Raw genomic sequence first — 27500 nt, forward strand, 5'->3', positions numbered from 1 at the left:
TAGAGTCACTATGGCAAAGCTCAGGCCACGTTTGCTGATGAGTGGACTGGATTTATGGACAGTTGTACTGAGCAGTCAGCACTCTGACAACACGTTCACCCTTTCACATTTACAGATTCATCTGGAGTACTAACCTTTGACAGGTAAACGGCAGGGATCGAGCCGATATCCTGCCCTGAGGCCGTGTAGCATGTCACGTCGGCGGTGCTGCCCGTGGAGCGGGCCGTGGCTCCGGTGGCCAACCGGGCCGCGGAGTGGGACGCGGGTATGGCGGGCGGCCGCGTGGCCGTGGGGTGATGCGCTGCCCGAGTCAGACTCGTTGGGCAAACAAAGGTCTTGTGAGAAAACAAAAGAGATAGTGGTAGACGTGCAGGACAGGGAGCAGAATGTGCAGGGTGAAACCGAGAATGGAAACGCAATAGAAAACAAAAGAAATGTCCAGACCAGTGAGAAAGCAGATAAAAAGAAAGAGAACAGAAACAAAGGAAGCTGCAGTCAGATCGTTGACAGTGTGATCAGTGAGGTGCTGATGGAGGCAGACCTGTCTGATGAAATAAGTCCTTCTAATATTTCTGGTAAAAGAAAGAACAGCAGTGACAAAGGACAGAGTGGAGCTAAGACCAAGAGAGCGATGGAGGAGCTGTCTGACAATGAGGATGCATGTGAATGGACGCCCTCACAGGAGGACGAGACAGTGTCCTATCCTCTGGAGAAAATTAAAAGGTTCCTAGTTGAAACTAAAGGCCAAAGGGCAGTTAAACCTGAACTGGTTTTTCCAGATCTCAGAGGTTTTGTCAGGTCTGTGACTCAGCTGAGGAAGGAAAGCGATGCCTTCAGTGAGCAAGAGGTTTACCGGCTGAAGAAGATGGTGACCAGAATCAGAGCTCTGCTCATTGAAGAAGATGAATGAATCAAAGATGTCTGTCCACATACAGCTGGTATGTGTTTTAGTTGCTGTGACAGCCTTTTCCTTCATCATGTGTGATTTAACTCTTGGTTCATTGAACATCAATGGAGCCAGAAGTGCTGCGAAAAGAGCTTCCCTGTTCAAACTGTTTGAAATCAAAAAACTAGATGTGGTGTTTGTGCAGGAGACCCACAGTGACACTGTGAATGAAAGGGAGTGGAGGAAGGAGTGGCCTGGACAAGTCTTTCTCAGCCACAAACTGTCCAACAGTGGTGGAGTCGGGCTGCTGTTCTCGAGGGGCTTCACTCCCTGTTCTGTGGAGGTGGAGGAGATCATGTGTGGTCACATTTTAAAAGTAAAAGCACAGTACGAAAATGTCAACATGGTTTTTATTGTTGTTTATGCTCCAGTTCGGAGCGTTGACAGAATGAGTTTTTTAAACGTTTTATTTGATGTTCTTCACAACTGCACTGATGAGTTCTTGTTTCTGGGAGGTGATTTTAACTGCACAGAAAACACCAAACTAGACAGGAATCACCTGGAGCCTCACCCTGCTTCATCTGCCAGACTCAAGCGTCTCATTGAAACCTGTGAGCTGAAAGATGTTTGGAGAGGTTTTAACAGGACGGACCGGCAGTACACCTGGAGTCACTCCAGAGACAACTCCCTATCATTGGCCAGACTTGATCGATTTTACTGTTTTAAACATCATTTTCAAATTTTTAAATCATGTCGGATCGTTCCTGTTGGCCTTTCTGATCATTGTCTTGTTCAGTGCTCCTTTTATATCCAAAATGTGAAGGTACGCAGTGCATATTGGCATTTTAATACTGGGCTTTTACATGACAAATCTTTTAGAGAAGCTTTTGAGTATTTATGGGTTTTACACAGAGAGAACAAATCCTCCTTTTCCTCAGTGCAGCAGTGGTGGGATGTCGGAAAGAGTCAAATAAAACAGTTTTGTCAACAGTATACTCGCAATGTCACCAAGCACATTACCAGATCTCTTCAGGATCTGGAGACTGAGGTGGTAGAACTACAGAATGTAGTTGATTCTACGGGAAATCAAGGGCATATTGAAGTCCTTAAATCCAAAAAGGCTGCCTTAGCCAACCTGTTGGGCCTGACAGCACAGGGCGCTCTGATCCGGTCACGGTTCATGAGCGCCTCAGAAGTGGATGCCCCATCTCGTTTCTTCTTTGGTCTGGAGCGGAAGAACGGTCAGAGGAAGGTCATCCACTCTCTGCGATCCGGTAACGGATCTCCAATCACAGACACTCCGGAGCTACGCAGATATGCCACGAACTTCTACAAGGAACTTTTTAAAAACGAATTTGTAGAGGACGTTGAGCTGGCTGGAGAATTTTATGCTGGACTGCCTCAGGTGGAGGCCGACAGCAATGCAGTGTTGGATGCAGAGCTGTCCATGAATGAGCTGTACACTGCTCTCATGGGCCTGGCAAACGGCAAAGCTCCCGGAATTGACGGACTACTGGCAGAATTTTATAAATCGTTCTGGTCAGTGGTTGGTGAAGACCTGTTGGAGGTTTTTCAGGACAGTCTGAATACAGGACGACTGCCGCTGAGCTGCAGGAGGGCAGTGATCACTTTGCTGCCAAAGAAGGGTGACCTGCAGGAGCTGAGGAACTGGAGACCTGTCTCTCTGCTGTGTGGCGACTACAAAATCCTCTCCAAGGCTCTGGCCTCCAGACTCAGAGAGGTGATGAGTGGGGTCATCCATGTTGACTAAACTTACTGTGTGCCCGGCAGGTTAATAATTGATAACATCACTCTCATTCGGCATGTTTTGGACGTCTCTAGCTCATTGGGTATTGATGTTGGTCTTATTTCCATAGACCAAGAAAAGGCTTTTGACCGGGTTGAACATCAGTATCTGTGGCAGACACTGAGTGCTTTTGGGTTCAGCTCAGGTTTTATAGCCAAGATCCAGGTACTGTACCGTGATATTGCGAGTATACTGAAAATAAATGGTGGCTTGGCGGCGCCTTTTAGTGTGCAGAGGGGGGTGCGGCAGGGCTGCTCTCTTTCCGGCATGTTGTACACACTGGCTGTTGAACCTCTCCTTCATAAGCTCAGAAAGGAGCTCACTGGTGTTCGCTTTCCAGGTTGTGATTCAGCTGTTAAACTTTCGGCCTATGCTGACGATGCCATTGTGATTAGTAATAATCAGAACGACATTTTAACAAGATCTCCTCTGCGAAGGTGAACTGGGGAAAAAGCGAAGCATTGATGGGTGGAAAGAAGCAGCTGGATAGTCTAGCTCTACCAGGAGGGCTGACCTGGAAAAAAGGAGGGATAAAATATTTAGGAGTGTTTTTAGGTGAAGAATCGTTTTTAGAAAAGAACTGGGAGAACGTTTTAGAGAAAATTAAGGGTCGTCTGACAAGGTGGGAATGGCTCTTGCCAAGCATGTCCTACAGAGGGAGGACACTCGTGATAAATAATCTGGTGTCCTCCTCATTATGGCACAGATTAGCCTGTGTGGATCCTCCTTCAAACCTGCTGTCAAAAATTCAAGCTATTCTTGTTGATTTTTTTTGGGATAAGCTGCATTGGGTTCCACAGGCTGTTCTGTTCCTTCCAAAAGAAGAAGGGGGACAAGGACTGATACACCTGGTCAGCAGAGGAGCTGCTTTCCGCCTTCAACACATCCAGAGACTCCTGTTTGGACCAAAAGACTTGGTGTGGCGACCACTGGCATGGGTGCTGCTGAGGCAGTTCGGCAATCTGGGACTGCAGGATTCTCTTTTCCTCATGGATTTTAAGACTCTGAAGTTCCAGACCTTGCCTCCTTTCTACCGTGGAGTCTTCACAGTGTGGAGAGTGATGGAGATAGACAGAACCACTGAGACTGACTCTTTACACTGGCTGCTGCAGGAGCCGGTGGTACACGGTGGACGTTTGGACACCCCCTCCTGGGCGGGACCAGCCGTCACAGACTTATGCTGCAGAGCAGGGATTCTGACCCTTGGATCGGTGGTGTCCATAGCTGGACCTTCACTGGACAATGCAGCTGCTCTAGCAGCTGGCCTGGGGGTGAGATCCTTGAGGATCACCAGCAAGCTGCTGGAGCACTGGAGACACCATCTGACAGGACATGAATGGACGCTGCTGAGAGAATACAGCGAAGGTTTTATTGTGCCTCACACAGACGATCCTTTTCCTTCTCTATGTGTTCGTCCCAGATTTGAAAATTGTGCTGGTGCTTTTTTAGATGAAAAATGTCGAACTTTTTTAAACTTGGAGGAGCTAAACGGTAAAAAACTGTACAAAATGATGGTTAAATGTCTTAACAAAAGTAAACTGCAGGATCGGGTTGACACACCTTGGCGAGGTCACCTGGGCCTGGGAGACGACGTCAAGCCGGCTTGGAGGGTTTTATACAAAGCTCCACTGACAAAGAAGGTGGCAGATCTACAGTGGAGAATTTTACACGGGATCGTGGCAGTCAATGCTTTTCTCTGTGTCATTGATCCAGGTCTGAGTAACAGGTGTCCTTTTTGTCCCAGCAGAGAGACAGTGTTCCACTGTTACTCAGAGTGTCCTCGCCTTGTGCCTCTGTTTGAACTGTTAGAAAGCCTGTTCAGAAAGTTGGGAGAAGTTTTCTCCAAGCAGAGCTTCATTCTGGGTTTTAAGTACAAAAAGTCTGAGAAACACAAATGTCAACTGATGAATTTCATCTTGGGACAATCAAAGATGTCCATTTACGTCAGCAGGAAGAAAAAGATTGATGATTCAGTAGACGTTGATGTTAAGCTGTTGTTCACCAGGATGGTGAAGGCCAGAATAACGATTGACTTTAATTATTACAGAGTGATGAAAGATGTGGATCAGTTCAGCCTAAAATGGACTCATGGTGACGTTTTGTGTTCAGTCAAAGAAAACCAGCTGATCGTCTCTGAGGAGATGATGTGACTCACTTATTCTTTTGAGTTTTTATTTAGTTGGTTATTTGTTTTATTTATTTCTTTTTATTTATTTGTTTATGTTTTGTTGGTTGTATTTTTTGCTAATGTTGTGTTGGTGAAAAACTGATGAAATAAAGTCAGTTTCAAAAATCTAAAAATCACCTGTCTCTCTCTCTCTCTCTCTCTCTCTCTTTCTCTCTCTGACCCGTCTCTCTCTCTCTCTCTCTTTCTCTCTCTGACCCGTCTCTCTCTCACCTGTCTCCCTCTCTCTGACCTGTCTCCCTCTCTCTCCTGTCTCTCTCTCTCTCTGACCCGTCTCTCCGTCTCTCTCTCTGACCCGTCTCGCTCTCTCTCACCTGTCTCTCTCTCTGACCCGTCTCTCTCTCTCTGACCCGTCTCCCTCTCTCTCTCTCTCCTGTCTCTCTCTCTCTCTGACCCGTCTCTCCGTCTCTCTCTCTGACCCGTCTCTCTCTCTGACCCGTCTCTCTCTCTCTGACCCGTCTCCCTCTCTCTCTCTCACCTGTCTCTCTCTCTCTGACCCGTCTCTCTGTCTCTCTCTCTGACCTGTCTCCCTCTCTCTCTCTCACCTGTCCCTCTCTCTCTGACCCGTCTGTCTCTCTCTCTGACCTCTCCCTCTCTCTGACCTGTCTCCCTCTCTCTCTCACCTGTCTCCCTCTCTCTCCTGTCTCTCTCTCTCTGACCTGTCTCTCCGTCTCTCTCTCTGACCCGTCTCTCTCTCTCTCACCTGTCTCTCTCTCTGACCCGTCTCTCTCTCTCTGACCCGTCTCCCTCTCTCTCTCACTTGTCTCTCTCTCTCTCACCTGTCTCTCTCTCTGACCCGTCTCTCTCTCTCTGACCCGTCTCCCTCTCTCTCTCACCTGTCTCTCTCTCTGACCCGTCTCTCCGTCTCTCTCTCTCTGACCCGTCTCCCTCTCTCTCTCTCACCTGTCTCTCTCTCTCTGACCCGTCTCTCCATCTCTCTCTCTGACCCGTCTCTCTCTCTCTCTCACCTGTCTGTCTCTCAGAGGATCAGCACAGCGAGCGGTGATGGGAAACATTACTGTTATCCTCATTTCACCTGCGCCGTCGACACCGAAAACATCCGTCGTGTCTTCAATGACTGCCGTGACATCATCCAGCGCATGCACCTGCGGCAGTACGAGCTGCTCTGATTGGGTCATCACGGACCCCCCGCCCACCCAAACTGGGTTGATGTAGAAGCTGATCAGATGTCTAATCAATATTGATATATATTTACACGGTTTATGATTGGTTCTGCAGTTATTTTAACTTTGGCTGAATAAAAATCTTTCATTTTTATCATTATATTATTCATCATTTCACTGTCTGATGCGGAGGATTGTGGGTGGTGTAGTTCTGCGGTGGAAAGGCGGCACAGGATGTGGGTTTCCTGTCTGACTGTCATATGAGAGGGTTTAGAAAATTAGACTTTGTTTGAATTTCAGTGTAAAAGTATTTTTGTTGAAGTCAATTGTTATCTGTCCTCTGATTGGCTGCTCTTTCACAGCCTGAATTTCTACCTGAAAGGTTAAAGACTGTCGTTTTTGTCCGTCCTAGAGGCGCTCAAAGTTTGATCCAACAAATCTCCCAATTTTCTTCAAAATCACTTTTCTATGAACAGCTGCAGAATCATCTTTAAAGAAATTAAAGATTTTTGTCAAACCTTTGATTTCTTGATTTTTCTATATTTATATTCATCTGTGTGTGTGTGTGTGTGTGTGTGTGTGTGTGTGTGTGTACAGCGTAGTCAGCTGTAATAAATATCTGAGAAATATGGTGATGAAGACCATGAGAATATGAATGAATGAATATTTCCAGCTGATGAAGAGGAAAAGTTTCTTCTTCTCTGCCACATAAATGTCGAGCATGAAATTCTGAACAGGGTCTTCATCACATTCAGCCTTCATCACATTCAGCCTTCATCTCACTCAGCCTTCATCACAGTCTTCATCACATTCAGCCTTCATCACAATCTTCATCTCACTCACAGTGATTCAAAGCTGAAGACTGATTAAAACTAAACGATCAGATGTTGAATCAGTCTAATATTGATAACATTTCTTTGGATTGATCAGGGGATGGTGACATCACAGCCTCCGTGTGGTGAAAATACCTTTTAAATGTCTTCATTGTGTTCAATAAACTCATTGATCGGTGTCTTCGGTGACCTTTACAGAAGAAATGGTGGACATGTTTCTGACTGAGCTTGACTTAAAGCTGTCCATCGGTTTTACTCGTGAGTTTCCTGCTTAGTTAGTTTGCTGACACGAGCATTAAAACCCTTTAAAGAACTAAAGGGTACTTTTACTACGATGAAGGATCTGAATACTTCACTTGGTTTCATCAAGACTCTGCAGGGACGGATGCCAAGCCAGCGCTGCTCAAGAACCGCCACCACGTTGGTCAGTCAGTTCAAGAGTTTAAGCAGCGGTGACTGGACAGATGAGTTCGGAGAGCAGGACACCATGTCCAAAGATGGTGCCCATTCAGTCCAATGAGTCAAAAACATTTTAGCTTCTGACTAACTTCTGGCTGGGCTACGGCAACCAATCCTGAGACACAGCGTTCACGCTGTTCTCGTTCACGCCCTTTACGTCATTAAGAAAAACAACTTTATTGGGAAAGGTACTTTGTACATTTGATTTTTGCTGAGGTCGGTACCCACCAAGCATGTTCCCTCGCACCTGGAGAGGATGACCTGAAGGCCGATCACCTTGATAAGAGAAGATCCGACATGGTGTAACGTCCCGTTAGTGACGCTCAGGCTAACCCAACCATTCTGAGCCACAGCGTGGCCATTAGCTTTAGCATTATTGACGCTATAATTGTAAGTTCAGGGTAACATCATCATTACATACTCCTGTCCTGAAGCAGACTCACCTGGAACAAGCTGCTTTTCACACGAAGAAATTCTTCTGTACTTACAAGCTTTTGGTACGTCACAAGTGTTGTAATGAGTTTCTCCTTCATTCACTGATAAATTATTAACTAGTGGTGGGTCGAACCGTGCCGATGTTTCGGAGTGTGTTGAGAAATCCCACAAGAGTTTCATGAAGCGCGCACCGATGCTTGTGTCGTTTAGTGCCAGTGACGTCACTGATGATGTTCGAAGCCTCACTGGTTCAGGAAGTGGCTCGAATATTGGCGCGATTTGTGAACATATATATACCGCAATGGATCCGCTCACACTTCGGGGGTTTGTGTTGGCTATTTGTTGGATTGTGAGTGACGTAGAGGTGCATTTTGTAATATTGCTGCTTATTTTGATGGAGCCTGTGAGAAAGTTTTGATCTGATCTCTGCCAATAAAATAAGTACACTTTCAGTAACATTATTCCATGTTTTCTGTTTGCGCTGTATTTTTCAGTCTGAAGTGTTTGATGTGTGAACAACATCTCGTCCATGCTGAGGCATTTGTGCTTTGCATGAACATAATGAGGGGAGTGTGGCTGGACCCAGCCCATATTTAGTTTCTGAATAGTCCTTAATTGACCAATCAAATTCATTGCCCTCTTCAGGTTCACAGCGCGTCCACGGCCCATTACCGTTAAAACACTGCAACACTTTGAAAACCTTTGTTCCCGTCATTATGAGCTATTCAAACGTTGACAAAATTCTTAATAAACATTTGATGTAATATTAAGTAATACGAATCCATTGTGTTGTCATTTTACATACTGACAATACACTAAACATCCATCCATCCATCCATTTTCTATGCCGCTTTATCCCTTTCGGGGTCGCGGGGGGGCCGGAGCCTATCTCAGCTGTCAACGGGCGAGAGGCGGGGTACACCCTGGACCGGTCGCCAGCCGATCGCAGGGCACATACACACAACCATTCACACTCACACTCACACCTAGGAGCAATTTAGAGTCACCAATCAACCTAATGAGCATGTTTTTGGTATACACTAAACAAAAATATTAATTTTATTTACATGAATGAATACATGAGCTATACCTGAAATGCATTTATTAAGATGAACTGATTTCTTTCTCCTGGCAGTCATTCCCACAGCTGCACTATTGCAGGACAGTCTTGAGTGTATTACAAATTGATCAAATTACCTATATTGATAGGCTGTTCCAGCATTTGACCAGCTGGGGGGTTTGTGTGCACATAACTGATAAATTATTTATTCATTATTAAACCAGCCTTTCGTATGTGACCTCCCATCTTTGACACCATGTATGCAGAAATGCAGCAGACAACAGTAAATGTTTGTCTGATGCTTAGAAACTTAATGAATTCGTGAATTATGAGTTTTTGCTCCTGTAAGCTGTAACGTGGTGTCAGATTATAACCATTTGTTGACGATTTACAACACGTCTTCTTTGCAGCATTTCCACATTATGACTTAAAAACTAAAGAACACACCAAAGAAGAAACGACTTCCAAAATGAAGTGATCGGAGGAGCACGTCAATATCAGCGATAGGCTGCCGTGCATAGCATGTGGGTAATCAATATATATTGATCAACACCACAGTCTACAGTCTAGCAGTGAGCTGTATTGGAAACACGCTAGAAAGATATCATCAGTATCCATCTGTTGGAAAAGCCGTTAAACCGTAAATGACACAGAATCTTAACGCTCTTCCTCCAACATGTCTGCGCAGGGCCTCGGTCCCTTGTCTCTGCGCATGCGTGAGAGGTAGTGATCCGTCTCGCCCACAGAGGATCTTTGGCCCTCTGCCTGCGTGCCCCTGCAGTGTGTGCGTGCTGGCGCAAAGCGCGGCCTTCCGCTCTGTGCTCGTCCTCATCATCAACAACAACAACCGGACAAAGTGATTACGGGATCCCGGTGCGCTGACACACCCAGAGGAACACACTCACGCCGGTCCGCTGTGACGGTAAGAGCCCGCTCCCCCGGCACCGCGCTCTCCGCGTTCCCCCCCGCTCCGGCCGCCGTTTCCGCGGGGATGCCTGCGCGCTCTCGAGTCGTTCATGGCCGCTCGAGCCCCGTCTCGTTCGTGTTGCCGAGGCCGCGGCGCCGCCGCTGCTCGCGTGCTTGTGTGTCGGTCCCGGGGACGGCGGAGCAGAGGGTCCGCGATAGCACGCGGCCCGTTCACCGTCCGGCCGGTGATGATGTCGGACAGCACGTTTAAAGGAGACTCCGGGTGGAGGACAGCTAGCGGATGAACGCCATTTTGTCTGAGCGGAGCAGCAGGCCAGACTGTCCGCCATTTAACAAGTACAGCCGGGTTTCACTCCAAACAGCGAACTCATCACGAGCGTTCGCGTGAAAACCCCACGGTCATAAAATCCGGCCGGTTAGCTGCGTGTCAGCTCTGTAACCAACGGAAGGCCGGCCCGCTCCCGCGGAACGTTCATGTTTACTGTTTAACCGACATATTAGCTTCCACTCGTCCTACCGGCTAACGTAAGCCTCCCGGTGTCCACAGCTAACGTTAAACCGTCTGTGGATCTGTGGACTGCTGTCTCCCGCTGGTACCCGGTATAAAACTGCAACCGTTTGATCCGGATCCGATGGTCTGCTCTGCTATAAGTTTTACGTTAGCCTCGCAGCTGCTAGCACCGTGGCCTGGCCTGCTTCAGTCCCGTTTAAATGAGCCGAGGTCAGAGTAGTCTCGGTGTCCGTTACCGGTCCGGGTTCTCGCTCAGAACTGGACTGTGGACGTTTACAGAAGAAACCGGGCTGTCCTTGTAAACCCCCCATCAGAGAGCTCGATGCTAGCCGCTAGCCTCTCTGCTGTCTGTCCCCTCGGCTCGCATTAATGCATCGTGAAGCGTGCACACGCTCCAGTGCGCGTGTCCGCGGTAGAAGAGGTATGTTGGGACCAGACTCGGCACAGATGGAGGGGGGGTTAGTCTGTCAGGAGCCACCTAGCAAGGCACCAGAACCCAGCAGCTCACATAGTGATTAAAGTGATTTAAGTTTAAAGCAACTTTAAATCCAGTGTGACCCAGTTCACATGAAAGATGTGAGCAGAGGGAGCACAGGTGAGGGGACACACATGCTGTGACAGGGACAGGTGCGTCCAGGTAAAAACAACAGGAAGTTAGCTCACCTACATGGTCAGCAGTGAATGTACTTTAAAACTACAGTCAGAGTCACAGCTGGATCAGACATGAAACATGATGTCATTCAGTGTGACACCTCCCGAGGAGATCACGATCTGGTGATCCAGAGGAATCCTCCAGAAATCCACCGAGAACCGTCGTGTTCTGAAGAGCGATCCAGTGATCCAGGCTGTACATCCAGCTGCTAACAGCTAATCCAGCAGACTGCTAGTGTGAACAAATCCAGACTGAGAACAGGACTGGAGGCGTAGTTCACCGCTGACTCACTGTCTCCATTACGCCTGTTGTTTACATCCCCAAAGCATTATGGGAACCGTGGATCCAAAACTGGGCAGATTATCTGTGAGACAAAGAAGTTGTCAGAGACAAAATCCCATTGACTTTAACATATGTTGCGTTGCAGTACAAGTCTTTGTAGTATTTCTGTTTGTTCAGATAATCTTTAAGCTGCCCATGAGTTGGTGACAAAGCAGTCAGATGATCCCTCCTCAGGTGTGCTTTCATGAAACCAGTAAAACATGGTCAGTGTGAACGAGTCCACGAGCTGTTGATTCTGAGAAACCCCGTGAAGCCGATCTGGTTCTGATCTGTCGATCTGGTTCTGGTGGCTGATCTGTGAGGCTTTGCTTTTGGTTTGGTTGGGACGTGGTTGGTTGGTGGTGCTTTGGGTGGTGCGGGCCTTTACTCGGACGTCTAACTGTGTTTCAGATGACGGAGACGGTGAAGTACGTGGATGACGAACATAAGAGCATCTTCCTGAAGCTGCTGAACGAGCAGCGGCTGGAGGGGGAACACTGCGACATCGCCGTGGTGGTCGAAGACGTCAAGTTCCGCGCTCACCGCTGTGTGCTCGCCGCCTGCTCCAACTACTTCAAAAAACTCTTCAAAAAGCATGAGGTACTCTTTCATATACAGAAGAATCCTTTATTGATCACACACAACATGCATAGTTACACACGGGGGAACTGCACACGCTATGCTCAGGTGAAATTCTTTCTCGGCATTTATCCCACCCCGGCAAGTCCTTCCTCCGCGGCAGACCAGGAGCGGTGGGCTGCCAGCCGACAGCGGTGCCCGGGGACCCCATTCCTTTTGTCAGCATTGGTCAGGTGGTGATCCTGTTTTTAGTGGGGTATTTTTATGGAGGATACCCCAGGTGAACACCGGGAGAACATGCAAACTCCTTTCCTCGAGCAGCAGGCACTGATGTGTGATGCAGAGTCCTGCACGGGTCCAATTTTCGAAACCCGTGCCCGCCCCCCCCCGTCAATCATCAGACCCGTGAACCGACCCGTTACCTGTGATTACATGCACTAAATAGCCTATAACAGACGGTCTCACTTAAGGTTTTATTTTTTCAAGCCTGTTTTAACACGAGATGACAGCAGCCTTCATTAACGCTCTCAGCGAAGTCTTACAGTAGTAGACTGACTAGTCACACACAGACGCACACACACAGTGGTCAGCAAGAACAACAGCCATATCTCATAGGCCGTTACCAGTAACTCACAAAAGCAAAATGAAATCAACTGAAATTGTAAACAAGTGCACGTTCGTACTAGTGCGATAAGTGCTTATAGTAGCCTACCTCGTAGCCTGCTGTGCGGCGAGTAGCGTTGTTTACACTATGAGTGCAGTGTGCGCTGAGAGCGTAAACAACGTCACTCGCTGACTGTTAGCGTAAACGTCGAATTCGAGTAACCATGGGAACAACACAACGCCGCTCTTTTTTACAGCAACAAAACAGCATGCATGAATGTATGTAGCCTACAGCGGCGATCATTTTACAGAACAAAAATAACAGCTTCATTATGGTCTGAATACTAGCAGAATAAAATAGTGTCCAAATAAAGTCCAGTCGACGTGTACAATTACCTTAACTTAGCTCGTATCTCCTTCTCCTCCATGCTGTTTTTGTTGTTATTTGCTGTCGGGGGGTGTGTTTATGTACTGGAGGTCAGAGTGCGTGCAGCGTGATGCGCAGCGTCTTCGCAGCGTCTTCACTGCGTCATGCTGCTTGAAACTAGTGATTTTCACGACACAATAAAATGTTACCCGCCCGCTTTTGGTTCCGTTCCTTGCGTGCCCGTACCCGTAAAATTATAAATGCATATTTTCCACCTGTTTGTACCCGTCAATTGCGGGTACCCGTCGGATATCCGTGGGCACCCGGCCCGTTGCAGGACTCTAGTGTGATGTGCTGTGCCACCCACACACACACGGGCACTCTCCAACATCATGCACCACCCAAATACTTAGAAAAACACCAGGTGTTGTCCTAATCATTGAACAAATACGAGGTGCTGCCCACCTGCGTCAAAGAACAAGGTGTACCCCGGGGACATAAATGTCTCAGCACCTGTAAGGACCCTCATCTGTCTCCTCAGGTGGATAACTCCTCTGTGATCGAGATCGACTTCATCCGCTCAGATATCTTTGAGGAGGTGTTGAACTACATGTACACGGCGAAGATCTCCGTCAAGAAGAGAGACGTTAACCTCATGATGTCATCAGGACAGATCCTCGGCATCCGCTTCCTCGACAAACTCTGCTCCCAGGTAACACTCACACAGGTGACACTCACGCACACAGGTAACAGTCATACAGGTAACAGACAGGTAAAGCACACTCAGGCATCTTCAGGTTGTCAGAACTTGTAGTTTGTTGCTCTTAGCTCTGGTTTATTTTCTTGTTCTGGGAATTCAAGCTTTTGGAACATAAAAGGTGGCACCTGAAAACACCTGGACTGACACCTGTGTGCCGATGGTGAAGTATCAGAGGACGTGTGCGTGCGCAGTGATGGGTGGTAATCATTTCAGTGTGATACGTCACTGAAATGTTTCTGTTGACTGTAGGCGACATGAAGCGCCCCTCACACGTGCACAGAGGTGTGCATGTCTGAAGGGCGCTTCAGAACGCCACGCCTCACTTGAACCAATCGACGAAATACTGGACGAGAGGAAGCGTCTGTTGTCCAGAAAGATTTCCAGAAGGTTCTACCTGAGTGCAGCCCAGACGAGGAAACGGCGTCAGCTGCACAGGTAAAGCTCCTCCTTCCTCTGTGTGATGATGCGTTCTTGTGTCCTCAGAAACGAGACGTGTCATCAGAGGACAAAGAGAAGTTTCCTTATGACATCGTGAAGATGGCGCTGCCGCCTGAGGCTCAGCTGGCTGCCGACGCCGAGGTACAATCGCACGATCAATAATTATCTGTTATTGATGATCTGTGGCGCCGGCTCTCGTCAGCACTGTGTGCTTTCACATGGACAGGTACTCGGGGATGACACGGCCGCTGCAGATGACCTTGTTGAGGCGTCAGCCAATCAGGAGCTAGACAAGTCTCCCAGTGCGGCGCTGCGTGTTCAGGAAGCCATCCTGAAAGAACTGACCAATGAGGATGTTCACAAGGTACACACACAGGTTTTCTTCTGTATTTGTGAGGACCCTTTAATGCTGATGTGGTTCCTCGAAAAGATAGCAGCACAGACCGTCACACACACCTACAGGTAACCACAAGTACACGGCACCTGACCACACCTGTGTGACCTCTCCAGGTGACCTGCTACGACCAGGACGTGGTGACAGAAATGGAGACGGAGCCTAAAGAGCTGGGGGCAGAGCACCACGCCACCCAGACGCTGACATTCGCAGACAGTATGGGGGAGGTGAAGGACGAGCAGCCGCCCGGTTGGTCAACTGCCACCACTGACATGAAGTTTGAATACTTGCTGTACGGACACCGAGAGCAGCTCGCCTGCCAGGTGTGTGGAAAGACCTTCCTGGATGAAAGCAGACTCAGGTACGTACAACACACCTGATGAATACACCTGACAGACTCAATGGGCCGGTACGCCTGGTCGTCTCATCTGATCAATACACCTGACCTACACACCTGGCGAACTCACCTGCTCTTGTCATCTGTAGGAAACATGAGAAACTTCATTCAGCAGAGCGTCCGTTCGCCTGTGAGATCTGCACCAAAGCTTTCACCACCCACGCTCACCTGAAAGGTAAACACTCCTCGACACACCTGCGCTCAGGTGCATTCACCTGAGTTCTGAACTTATGCGATAAAGAACAAACTTTAGCTATTACAAATAATGATATATTATTGCTGATGTAAAGTGTTTGGCTCCGCCCTCACCTGTGTGTTTTAGAACACCTGAAGATCCACACTGGCTTTAAGCCATACAGGTGTGACGTTTGTGGGAAATCATTCATTCGAGCTCCAGACCTGAAAAAACATGAACGAGTTCACAGCAACGAGAGGCCGTTTGCCTGCCAGATGTGTGACAAGGTGAGCTCACCTGTCTGTCTGCCACATGTCTGTCTGTCTCACCTGTTTGTTACCTGTCAGTCTGTATATCACCTGTCTGTTACCTGTCTGTCTGCAGGCCTTTAAACACAAGTCTCACCTGAAGGACCATGAGAGGAGACACAGAGGAGAGAAACCGTTCGTCTGTCCGTCCTGCACCAAGGCCTTCGCTAAGGTACTGCTGATTCTACCACCACCGCTAGCACTACTACTACTACTATTCATAGTACTACTGACAGCGTGTATTGGTACCTGTGGTGAGTTCAGTGTCACTCTGTACTTTCAGGCGTCAGATCTGAAGCGTCACGAGAACAACATGCACAGTGAGAGGAAACAGTTGAATCCACTGCAGAGCGACACAGAGACACTGCAGGCCGCTGCCATGGCTGCTGAGGAGCAACATCTGGACAGCATCAGCTGCTCCTAACATCTGGACCGAATCAGCTGCTCCCAACATCTGGACGGCATCACCTGCTCCCGACGTCTGGACTACGTCAGCTGTTCCTAACTTCTGGACCATGTCAGCTGTTCCTAACTTCTGGACCATGTCAGCTGCTGCTAACATCTGGACTACGTCAGCTGTTCCTAACTTCTGGACCATGTCAGCTGCTGCTAACATCTGGACTACGTCAGCTGTTCCTAACTTCTGGACCGTGTCAGCTGCTGCTAACTTCTGGACCATGTCAGCTGCTGCTAACATCTGGACTACGTCAGCTGTTCCTAACTTCTGGACCGTGTCAGCTGCTGCTAACGTCTGGACCGCGTCAGCTGCTGCTAACATCTGGACCGCGTCAGGTGCTTCTGATCAGTGTACCTGTATTAATAAAAGAATCGTACTGTTTTTTATTTTTAAGCAGACTCTTAAAGGAGTTCTGTGTTTGTTGACAGTTGTTTTTCTGCTCTGAATCAGTGAACGTGCACTGCATTTGACATGAACTGATAACCTCAGCGATCATGTGATGAACATGGACATGGGCGACGGTCTGTGTGCCCTCGTCCCTGTCCTGACTTTCGGTTTAATTTGTAATTATTTGTCTTTGAAAATGTACAGGATCTGTTTTTCAGTCTGAACCAAACTCTGTACAGAGAACGGTTGATTTTGAGGCTCTTGGTTTGTGTTGTAAATAAAACTGTTGCTCTGTTCAGTTTAATGAGCAGAGCTGCTGTGTTTAAACCACACGTCTATTTTATTTCACTGCGTTTTTATCACCTTCAGCACTACAGAGTGGACAATATCTAATAATTAAGTGTAATTCATGTGTCCAAGCAGTGCCTTTAACTACATCAGATCTGTAGGTTTCAGGTGTGTTGCACAGGTGCATCATCTCAGGTTCATTCAGTCTGACGTCTGCAGGTTTCCAGCAAATAGAAACAGTTTTAATTATCAAGAAAAAAAAAAAACATCGCCGACATGAGTCTGCAGGTACTAACACCAACCAGCAGGAGGAGACAAACACCATCTGCAGCTCTTCATGTTTTTAAGGAGCAGGTGGACAAAGAGGAGCAGCAGCAGATTGGCTGCTGTGTAACCAATCACACTGAAACAGCACGAAGTACAGAATGATTAAGAACTAGTTTATTGATATAAAGTCTCCATTTAAAAAACAGGCTTCAGAAAAGTTTGAGAGCTGTTCATGTTTGATTTCTTTATCTGACCAATGAAGGGATGAGATGTCACTGCTGTGGTCATAACCATGACAACGCTCACCATCCTGACAGGTGAGTCATGACCAGTTTTCAGCATGCTCAGAGACGAGTGGAAAAGGTGGTGAGACAGGCCGTGTCAGGGTTTGATCAGCCAATCACAGTGAGGGTTCACTCGATGAACGTCCAACAGCACACAGTCTGGATGGAGACGGCGCTCTCCTGGGAGACAGACAGGCAGAGAGAGAGACAGTTTTTAGTATCTCGTGGTATCTGATGATGATGATGACTGTACCAAAAACATGTCTGAGCTGCCATTGAATGAACACTGCCGATTGGTCATACATTAGGGATGCAGCTGTGAGCCATCTATGAACCGTATCGGCTGAAAAATGGCGGTCATTACGTGAGACAGGTCAGGTCAACCGCTGTGTAGTGTGAGGTTGTCTATGTCAGGCGGCAGCGTTCAGGACAGCACCACTGACTGTCTGCTTGTTTGTTATTCTGTCCTAAAGAGTCTGCAGCACAAAGAACGAGCGACTGACAGCTGACGGCTGGGATCTGTCCCGCTGTCCCGCTGTGACCATGAGCAGTCAGACAAACTCAATGAGACACCTGTGAAAGCTGAGTACAGTGATGTTCACCAGAGCGCGTTTACAGAACCTTAAAGTCTTTCGGCTGCAGCGGTCACCTTCACTCAATCAGTGTCTGACGTGTCCAAAGCTTCAGAGGGACGGTGATGTCTCACTGTTAGAAGAAGGTCAGTGACAGACGTTATTCTGTCTCTGTGCTCGCGTTGATGGCAGACTCATCTCAGCAGGATTTCAGTCTTTCTAAAGATGAATGTTTTCTGATTTGTGCTTTGATGCTGAAACGAACCTGCAGGGAGCAGTTCGACCTGGCTTCATCTCCATGGTAACCGATGCTGCACAGCTAACCTGCTCCAGAGGAGGTTCTGTTCAGGTTCTGGATTCTGGTCTGTTTCACTGCTGCTGCTGCAGCTGATAGAGCAGTGATCAGAAAACTGATGAGTCTGTTGATGTTGATCACTGATAATATTCAGTCAACAAACTTCACTTTGATTTGTGCAGAAACTGAAGCGATGTCCTCGTGTCCTTCGTTGGGGGACGGGGTCAGACCTGAATCCGGCTCCTGAGTCTGATGTCTAAATGTGCTGCGTCAGTTTAAGGTTTCAGCCTCCAGAACGCTCCGTTAGAAACAAAGTGGAGGCTCTGAGAGCCAATGAGAGCTCAGAGAAACAACCAGCTGATGTCGGCTTATTGTTTCTGCTCTTCATCGCTCTCCATCACAACAACCTGCTCCTCTGGCTGAAGGACGGCACCTGATTGGTCCGTTTAGTGTGAAGAAGAGTCACATGATCAAGCAAAACGGGTCTGAGGAAGAAAACCTGGTGAACACAGACCATCGTCATCATCGTCTTTGACTGGAGGTTTTGTTGAGCTGGCTCACGTACTGAGTCAGACCTGCTTCAGAGTCCCAGGTCCAGATCTTCAGACGGACCTGCCCCCCCCCCCCATGTCTGTATGAAGCCATTTCAGACTCACCGATATTTCCTCCGACTTCATACAGACGCTGAACAGGACTGTTGGTGGATAGACAGAGGACAGACGGTCAGTCACACTGATCACAGGTCAGTCTGATGAAACACTGTGTGTGTGTGTGTGTGTGGGGGGGGGGGGTTACCCGCTGACACCCTCGAAGCGGGCGGTGACGTCTTTGGCTCTCATCTGTCCATCCAGCTGTATCGCCATGGAAACCTTGGTGTGCAGAGGGGCGTGGACCCTGATCACACCTTCACACAGCTCTGTGATCTGCACACACACACACACACACACACGCGCGCACACACACACACACACACACACACACACACACACACACACACTCTGTTATGATCCAGTTTGTTTAGTTGTAATTTCCTGTTTTATTTTGAAGGTTTTCTTCAAACCTGTGTGCTGGCAGACTGGAGTGGTTTGCCTTCTTAGAAAAGGGGACCAGAGCTCCAGCACATCACGCTGCTCAGCCGCCATGTGAAACTGGAGTGAGGTCTACGTACCTTCTGGTTCTTCTGCTCATAAGAAGATGATCAGAAGGTCTTAGTGCTGCAGTGACACCTGCAGCTTTAGTCAGGTTCTTGGTTCTGGTCTCTGTCTCACCTGGTTTCTGTCATTCTTGTCGTTCTTCCACCTCAGCAGTCGTCTTTTCGTCCTGGAGAGGCCGAGCTGCTTCTGATTGGATGTCTGGTTCATGTGTCTCACCTGAGACAGCAGGAAGCTGGGGACCTACCAGATGGAAACAGGAAATGATGTCACAGACAGCCAAGACAGTGATGTCATTGAGGTTGTGCACGTGTGTGTTCTTTGGCTCACGGTCCACAGCAGGTCCTGGTGCGTGATCATCAGTCGGACCAGGTGAGCTCCACCCACCGCCTCCTCCATCTCCTCCCGTTGCTTGGCAACAGAGCACTTGCTGGCACGGTAATGGCAGGAGAACAGGTTGGGCGCCATAACCATGGAGACGTTCCACAGGGTCATCCTGTTCTGGTCCTGATGAGAGACCACCTTACGCAGGAAGACCAGCAGGCCCTGTAACCATGGAAACACATCCAGAGTTTATGTATTGTCATGGCAACAGATGGAAAGAAGGCACCAAAACATGAGGTGGAGGGATCAGAAACAATGACCTCAGGTGGAGAGGAGGAGATGCTTCTGTGATGATGACAGTGTCCTGGAGTACACCTCTACATCACAGCAGCAAGGTGAGAAGTTCAGTCACCTTTCAGCTACAGGTTAGAATTTGATCTGATCAAAGACACAGTCTGAAAGCTGAAATACTCTGTGAACACCTGCTGAATCAGCTGATTGATTGCAGGTACACCTGTAGAATAACACCTGCTGAAGCTGTGATGGTTGTTCAGAAGGTCTCATGTCTGACTGTGTGTGAGTGTCAGCTTACTCTGAGCGTTTCTCTGTTCACTTCAGGAAGCAACAACGACAGCAGCTGCAGAGCCTGAACCTGGTGGACCACAGAGGAGATACCTGCACACACACCAGCAGTCCAGGTTTACACATCAGTACACATCATGAATGCTCAGCGGACTTCATATAAGAGACAGGCCTTTATTGGGGAGCAGCATTTAGGAAGTGCTTGAAAACCACCAGGATAAAAACACTGCATCTCAGCATTAAGAACACCTGAACGCCCTCGACTGAATCTCAGTACCAGGCTGAACACCCTGTTGCACGTGTGTGTGTGTGTGTGTGTGTGTGTGTGTGTGTGTGTGTGTGTGTGCGCATACCTAGCACAGAGCGGTAGGTGGACAGGTGTGTGTAGGTCAGCAGTGGTGTTGGCAGCTCTCTGATGAACAGCTTCAGCAGACCTGCAGCATCCACCTGTCTCACTACAGACCAGTCGAACTCTGGACAACACCTGTCTAACTCTCTACGCAGGTACTGAAGAGACAGAGAGACAGACAGACGGGCAGATGGACAGACGGATGGACAGACAGACAGACAGACAGACAGACAGACAGACAGACAGACAGACAGACAGACAGACAGACAGACAGCTGTTCAGATACTTTGATCATACGTAGAAAAGTATTGGTTTTGCTGTTTGATGTGACAGATCTTTCTCTCTCTGTCTTGCATTTGGTGTCACCTGATTGGTCCTTTTCAATTGACCGCAGCTGATTGGACAAGCTTCATTCTTTATTCTTTAAAGTAACCCCATTAACTTCCACAGAGGGTTCACGGTTAGTGGTTAGTGGTCTGGGGTCTGAGGTTATGGGTCAGGGGTTAATGGTTACAGGACGCAGTGTATAAGCAGGTGGGCCACACCCTGACCAGGTCCAGGTAACATCTGACGACAGGTGTTTCTGTTATTTTGTCCAGAACAGAAACACCCCTCAGTTAGACAGCACAGTTAGACAGCGTGTCCCTAATAAACTGGAAACTGAGCCTCTATAGCTGCAGAGTGTGTGTGTGTGTGTGTGTGTGTGTTCGTGTGTGTGCGTGCGTGCGTGCGTGCGTGCGTGTGTGTGTGTGTGTGTGTGTGTGTTACCTTCAGTCTAGCTGCTGATCCTGGTACTCTGAGGATCCCTTCAGTTTGCAGGCCACCCTGCTCTAAAATACACAACAACTACACACACACAGACATACAAACACAGACACAGACACACACACACACACACACACACACACACACACACACACACACACACACACACACACACACACACAGGGTCGTTGGTCTGTACTTGTGAGGACCTTCACTGACAGCATAACATTCAGCTCCTTCACAATGTCCAAACACTGAGACATTGTGAGGAGTCTGAGGACAGAATCACTGGATTTTTCTGGAGGACATAACTGGTGTTTTGATAAAGTCAGACAGACCAACAGATGTTGTAATGACATCTGTAAAGCTGAACAAATGATTTATTGTGACTTAATATTCGTAATGAATTGTTATTATTGTTATTCTTTGAAATTCATCATCAGTGCGAACAGGAGCTGGACTTCCTGCCGTGTCTCACTCAGAAATCTGATCAGAGGTCAGATTCACGCTCTTCTGTAGGAACATTTGAAGCTCAGTTTTGTTGGCGAGCAGCTGCTCTGAGGTCAGCCAGTGGTGTTTGCTTACAGCAGCTGTATGTAGCATGCTAACTGCTACCACACACACAGCTGTTAGCTTCATGCTAACAGCTAACCACACACAGAGCTGTTAGCTTCATGCTAACTTCTAACCACACACAGCTGTTAGCTTCATGCTAACTGCTACCACACACAGCTGTTAGCTTCATGCTAACAGCTAACCACACACAGAGCTGTTAGCTTCATGCTAACTGCTAAACACACGCTGCAGCGCAGGAATGACCAGCTGTTAGCTTCATGCTAACGGGTAACTACACACAGGGCTGTTAGCTTCATGCTAACTGCTCTCACATTGTGAGTGATAACATCACCCTGTCTACAACTCAAACATCAAACAGGTTGAAGTACTTTTGAAATATCAAGAACATTTCTGTGAAAATACTACAGCAGTGTAGTAAGACTTTCAATCCAGAACTTTTACACTGTTGTATAATTAATATCAAATGTAAAATAATAAGAAAATAAGTTAATATTCAATAAAGGGTGTGAATGGCCACAGACAGACAGACAGACTCTTCACCTTCTGGAAGACAACAGGAACTTTGACTCCAGGACATGTCTTCCTGTCGTTGTCCAGCAGCGAGTTCAGAGGGACACCGAACACACCGCTGTCTGATGGACAGACAGGCAGACAGGCAGACAGACAGACATACAGTATTTATATTGATCGGTTATCTCGTGATGATTTTGTTTTCTCTTGGATTAATGTAGCTTTTTAACAATATGTAACTTTTCTGAACTGAACTGTAAATTGTCAATGAAGTTGATCTGAATTTGATCTTGTACTGACAAACAGAACAGTCGTGTTTCTAAACGTGTTTTCAGTCCAAACACATCGATTAAAGAGCGACTTTGAATCTAAACAGATTTAAACAGACACTGAGTACATTTACGTTTGAGTGTGTTTTCACACCTGTGACTCAGTCCAGAACCAGACTCTGGTCTGCTGGTGGAACCAGACTCTGGTCTGCTGGTGGAACCAGACTCTGGTCTGCTGGTGGAACCAGACAGTGTGTGTTTGGTTGATGGTTCTCTGTCTGGCAGCCCATTGGTTTAAACTCTGACCTTTCAGCTGTTTGTTGTGTGAAACCTGTGTTCTGAAGTGAAAATGAAGCGCACCCCGGGTCCTGAGGCGTGGCAGCCGGGTGCGTTTGGTTTGTACGCCGAGAGTGAGCAGGAAGGTGGAGAGCTCGATGTGAGAGATGAAACCAAGACGAGTGAGGTCACATGATGCCAGGTCATCTGCCAAGGTGAGACCCTGAGAGGGTGAGACAGGTAGAAACTACACACACACGCACACACACACACACACACACACACACACACACACACACACATTTTTATACATTATTCATGTTGCAGTCAGAAGGATTCATCAGTTCCAGGATTACTGTTGACAGTCAAACGTCTAAATCTCACGTAGCAGCTTCTCTTCCCAAGCTAATCAGACAGCTGACAGTGTAAACTGAGAGCAGGTAGCCATTAGCTAAAGCTAATGCTAATGTTAGGTGAGCACGAACAACAGAGAGAGAGAGAGAGAGAGAGAGAGAGAGAGAGAGAGAGCATGTCAGAGTTAAATAATAATGAGGACTGGATTTAATGAGAGAGAACGATGCCTGTAACCATGGTAACTGTACACAACAAAACACAACTGTCTAAAATTTGACTAAAACAACAAACAGACTGAAACATCGAAATCAGAAACCAAAACGAATGCTGACACAAAACCAACCGGCAGCCTCAGCTGACGTGTTTTCAGCTGCAGCTCAAGAGACTGAACGTCCTCTCTGAGGAGACACCACCTGAAGTCTGAGTCTCTGTTTGGGACAAACTACCATCATCATCATCATCATCATCGTCATCATCATCACTACCACCTGACATCAGAGAAAAAGAGAAGCAGAAGTCTGTGGTCGAAGAAACTGAACTGGCCCTCGATCAGAAAAGGTTTCAGCTGATCAATAGACGTCACACAGAGAAGAACAATGGGAGCTATTGGCATGTTTCTGCAGCAGGAGGTCAGAGGTCAGAGGTCAGACTCACCGGCAGGTCCTCGCTGTCTTCATGGAAACGCTGGCAGTCGTAACAGGTCCCACCTCGTTTGTGGTCAGCCGCGCCCTCTGAGTACGGACAGTCCCGCAGCAGCCAATCAGCTAGTCTCGACCGACTGATGGACGGTGAGTGTGTGTGAGGCGGGGAGGGGGTGTGTGCCGGAGAGTGTGTGCTTGAGGGGGGTGACGGATGTTCAGGTAGTTGATCCTCATCGAGAAACGTTGGCAGCGTCGGTCGAACTGCAGACACAAACAGACAAACAGCAGCTTGTTTCTCATCCAGCAGATCAGCCGGATGATGGACATGGACTCTGTTTGTGTCTCCCGATGGACATCAGTCCAGTCTTCTTTGTCTTTGAGCTCTGGTTTTGGTCTCCTCCAGCTCCTGACGGACATATCTGCTCTTTAGCTTCTGCGTGGAATTTGCATGTTCTCCCCCCACTAAAAACATGCATGAAGACCACCTGACCAATGGTGACGAAAGGAACTGGGTCCCCGGCCGCGGCTGTCGGCTGGCAGCCCACTGCTCCTGGTCTGCCCTGGAGGAAGGACGACCAGGATGGGTCGAATGCGGACAAGAATAAATTCACTAAGCATGGCGTAGCATGTGTGTGCGGTGATTAATTAAGTATATCTTCTTCTTCTTCTTCTAACCGCTAAATGCTAAATGTCCACCAGCTGGTCTGACTGTCTGTCTGCTGTTTGCTGCTCAGCACTCACAAGAGCTCCAGAGCGTCCTAAACCTTTTAAAAGAGCTACTGAATCTCCTTAAGCACTAAGACTCACTGGAAGACGGCTAGGACTCTCTTATTGAGCACTAAAACCTCCTAAAAGACACCCAGAAACACCTGACGGACCACTGTAACCACCTGAAGGACCTCAAACCCTCTGAAAGACCACTCACCCCCTCCAGAGGTCTACTGGACCTCTAACCACGTGAGGATCACTCAGTGCCTGTCGGTTATAACAAGAACTAAATGGATATTAGAACCCCCCGCCATTCAGAACCACCTACAGGACAACCTGAACCTCCTGAAGGTGATCCATGAGCCGGCAGGCGAGCCGACAGACAGGTGAGCCGACAGACAGGCGAGCAGACAGACAGGCGAGCCGACAGACAGGCGAGCAGACAGACAGGCGAGCCGACAGACAGGCGAGTCGACAGACAGGCGAGCCGACAGACAGGCGAGCCGACAGACAGGCGAGCAGACAGACAGGCGAGCCGACAGACAGGCGAGCCGACAGACAGGCGAGCAGACAGACAGGCGAGCAGACAGACAGGCGAGCCGACAGACAGGCGAGCCGACAGACAGGCGAGCCGACAGACAGGCGAGTCGACAGACAGGCGAGCAGACAGACAGGCGAGCCGACAGACAGGCGAGCAGACATACCTCTGTGAGTGTTTCGACGAATGGTTTTGGTGGTGGTGTGGTATCGACTCGGTGGTGACTCAGCATGGAGAGAGGGAGGGGAGGGGCATCTGTCTGCTGAGTCATCATCAGGCTGGAATTGTGTGTGTGTGTGTGTGTGTGTGTGTGTGTGTGTGTGTGTGTGTGAGGGAGGGACAAAGAGAGACAAAACACAGTCATGACTGTCTGTTTCAAATGCTCCTACAATTCCCAGAATTCAGTTGGAGCTCTAGGATCTCAGGGGCAGAACCACACACCAGGACACAAACACACACACACACACACACACACACACACACACACACACAGATGTGTCAGTAGGATGTTTGGTTATGATGTTACAACTTTTCATCAACTTAAATTTGGTTGAAATATATATATATATGTTTTTACAAATGTTTAAATATAATGACATTTTTTATTTTTTTCTTTGAATGGGAAAACTTTTTTAATTCAAAATTTTATTTAGAAATAATAATTATTTAAAAAAACTATCCTTTTCCTCAAAACATTGCTTTTTGCAAAAACGTGGACATGATGATGTTTTCTAAAATAACGACTTGGTCTTGAAACGTCCCGAGCTGTCCTTTCAGAAACCGTCTGTCTGTCCAGTGTGCTCGTCTGTGTGTGTCCTGCATGCGGGTTACAAGGTCATGTCTGCATTTCCCACCTCAGCGAAGATGTCCCGCACGTCTCTGATTGGCTGTCTGTTTCTGGTCTTCAGCGTTTCATTGTAGTTGTCCAGCCTCTTCCTCACCGTGGCGGCTTGTTGCCGCGTCAACGTGGACAGCAGCGCCTCGGCCAGCGGCGGCGATGCCTCTTCTGACGACGAGCCCGTCACCAAGGAGGATAGCCCCGCCTCCGTCAGCCACGCCTCCTCCAGCTCCACCTCTGCAGGTAAACAAAGATGGGTGGAAGTCAGACAGAAAGACGACGTGCACTCTGCTGCCACTTTGACTTACCATCCATACTCTTCCTCTCGTCTTCGTCCTCCTCTCCCTCCTTTTCCTCTTTGATGCTTTGCACTTCTCTCCAGTAAGCTTCCATAGTGACGTGGTGGGGGTCAGAGGTCACGGTCTGAGGGGGTGGAGAAGGGGCAGAGGAGGTGGGGAGGGAGGTGGTATTTGGAGAAGACAACATTCTACAGAGACAAAGGATGCAGATCCCATCAGCCAATCACAGTGTCATACAAAAGAAATAGATCCCTTCAGCCAATCAGGTGGACAGATTAACCTCATCCTCCGGCTGCTGGCGGGGAAGCAACCCGACAGCTCGTGCATCTCTTCATGGACGGCGGGTGATGTAAACATTAGTGTTTCCTCCTCAGCTGAGCTGTAACGTTAGCTAGCAGTGCTGTTAGCTCGAAACTAACGTCCACAAGCTAGCAATGTCCTACAAGTCCTTCTGCGCACTGACACAGTTGGTGGGTGTAGTTCCTCCATCAAACTGCTCTGTGCATCATCATCTTCAGTCACGAGTTGATTTCTGGAGGGATCGCTGTGAAGTTTTACAAATGTATTTTGGTTTTTCCGCCATTTATGTCCGTTGAACTCTCACACCAACAAAGGAAATGGATCAATCGCACCACAGGAAAGAACTGAACTGTAAAACGTGTTTTAGTTTAGTGCAGTTTCGCTTTTATTTTGAGTTTAGTTTAAATTAAGTTTTACTTAACTTAACATTACGTTTGTTTAGGTTAATTAATTTAAAAAATTAATTTCAAAACATTCTTTAACTTGAACAATAATTGGAATTTTGGAATATTGGAATTTCCCCTTACGGGACTAATAAAGGTATATTGAATTGAATTGAATTGAATTGAATTGAATTGAATTGAATTGAATTGAATTGAATTGAATTGAATTGAATTGAATAATGTTACAGTGCAGTTTATTTTAATTCATATTTAATGTTCATGGAGACTGAACCAAACTGAAAGAAGCTGCTAAAAGAGGCTAAAAGGATGACGGCTGTTGGATCCATGACTCACTTTAAGGTAATACACAATACGATAAAATATGATTTAATATCAGTCTGCAGGTAAAAGCGATTAGAACATTTTTATTCAACTTTTAATAAAGGTGTGAAATCTGAACATTTTATGTCAGATTGTATTTAGATCTTGTGGTTGTTGATGGACGTAGTTGAGCTGAGATTAAATATTGATAGTGTGTGTGTGTGTGTGTGTGTGTGTGTGTGTGTGAGTGAAAGGAAGTCATCCTCTTTCACGGTATCGATCACTGAGTGTGTGTTATGGAAGAAGGAGGGGGAACTTTGGACTAATGGTTTTAGCTCCCGGGGGGGGGGGCAGAATGGGGTGCACAGGCTAATGCTAGCTGCTTCTGTGTGCCCATTAGGAGGAAATGGATGTATTGGCCAATCAGAGCGTCAGAGATAAGTGTTTTCACTCAGGTCCTCAGACAGTAATCTGAGCTGGTTATTCCTCCTGCAGAGTGAGACGTTAAATCCTCTGAAAACCACACTGACTTCTGGAGCTTTGAG

At 47.7% G+C, this 27500-nt stretch overlaps 3 protein-coding genes across 5 annotated transcripts in view; 2 read left to right on the forward strand and 1 right to left on the reverse strand.

Moving 5' to 3' along the window:
- LOC139346527 (guanine nucleotide-binding protein G(olf) subunit alpha-like) overlaps nt 1-6008 on the forward strand; it is a 14498-nt gene extending 8490 nt beyond the window's left edge. Inside the window, exon 12 of the mRNA XM_070985624.1 lies at nt 5862-6008. Within this exon, the coding sequence (XP_070841725.1) occupies nt 5862-6008 (147 nt within the window). The remainder of the gene's footprint in view (nt 1-5861) is intronic.
- Nucleotides 6009-9539: 3531 nt separating this feature from the next.
- On the forward strand, nt 9540-16397 carry zbtb14 (zinc finger and BTB domain containing 14). Of its 3 annotated transcripts, none has more exons than XM_070986431.1 (10): nt 9540-9711; nt 11612-11800; nt 13291-13461; nt 13993-14088; nt 14174-14311; nt 14458-14702; nt 14828-14913; nt 15061-15200; nt 15298-15393; nt 15505-16396. In XM_070986431.1, the coding sequence occupies exons 2-10, from the start codon at nt 11612-11614 to the stop codon at nt 15643-15645; spliced, it is 1302 nt and encodes a 433-aa protein (XP_070842532.1). In that variant the 5' UTR covers nt 9540-9711; the 3' UTR covers nt 15646-16396. The 3 variants fall into 3 exon arrangements, with proteins under 3 accessions (XP_070842532.1, XP_070842533.1, XP_070842535.1); XM_070986432.1 differs by lacking the exon at nt 9540-9711 and adding an exon at nt 9789-10648; XM_070986434.1 differs by lacking the exon at nt 9540-9711 and adding an exon at nt 9802-10052 and having other exon boundaries at nt 15505-16397.
- Nucleotides 16398-16773: 376 nt separating this feature from the next.
- Nucleotides 16774-26135, reverse strand: arhgap28 (Rho GTPase activating protein 28). The gene is made up of 14 exons (XM_070986193.1): nt 25961-26135; nt 25669-25889; nt 24981-25092; nt 23582-23829; nt 22658-22820; nt 22059-22150; nt 20946-21023; nt 20182-20335; nt 19839-19921; nt 19253-19468; nt 19040-19165; nt 18567-18694; nt 18428-18465; nt 16774-17084 (listed from the first exon to the last, which is right to left on the reverse strand). Exons 1-14 carry the CDS (start codon nt 26043-26045, stop codon nt 17002-17004), a joined length of 1827 nt encoding a protein of 608 aa, XP_070842294.1. The 5' UTR covers nt 26046-26135; the 3' UTR covers nt 16774-17001.
- Nucleotides 26136-27500: the final 1365 nt, after the last annotated feature.

This window comes from Chaetodon trifascialis, chromosome 18 (genome assembly GCF_039877785.1).
Source record: "Chaetodon trifascialis isolate fChaTrf1 chromosome 18, fChaTrf1.hap1, whole genome shotgun sequence".
Classification (NCBI taxonomy): domain Eukaryota; kingdom Metazoa; phylum Chordata; class Actinopteri; order Chaetodontiformes; family Chaetodontidae; genus Chaetodon; species Chaetodon trifascialis.

Bases quoted from the DNA above. Each gene is read 5' to 3' on its own strand.
- arhgap28 (XM_070986193.1), bottom strand. From the start codon at position 26,045: ATGGAAGCTTACTGGAGAGAAGTGCAAAGCATCAAAGAGGAAAAGGAG. The intron at 22,151-22,657 runs GTGCGCTTCATT...TCTGTCCATCAG, and splicing joins GCCACGCCTCAGGACCCGGG to ACAGCGGTGTGTTCGGTGTC. The intron at 18,695-19,039 runs GTGAGACAGAGA...GTGTGTGTGCAG, and splicing joins ACAAGAATGACAGAAACCAG to ATCACAGAGCTGTGTGAAGG.
- zbtb14 (XM_070986431.1), top strand. From the start codon at position 11,612: ATGACGGAGACGGTGAAGTACGTGGATGACGAACATAAGAGCATCTTC. The intron at 13,462-13,992 runs GTAACACTCACA...TTGTGTCCTCAG, and splicing joins TCGACAAACTCTGCTCCCAG to AAACGAGACGTGTCATCAGA. The intron at 15,201-15,297 runs GTGAGCTCACCT...GTCTGTCTGCAG, and splicing joins CCTGCCAGATGTGTGACAAG to GCCTTTAAACACAAGTCTCA.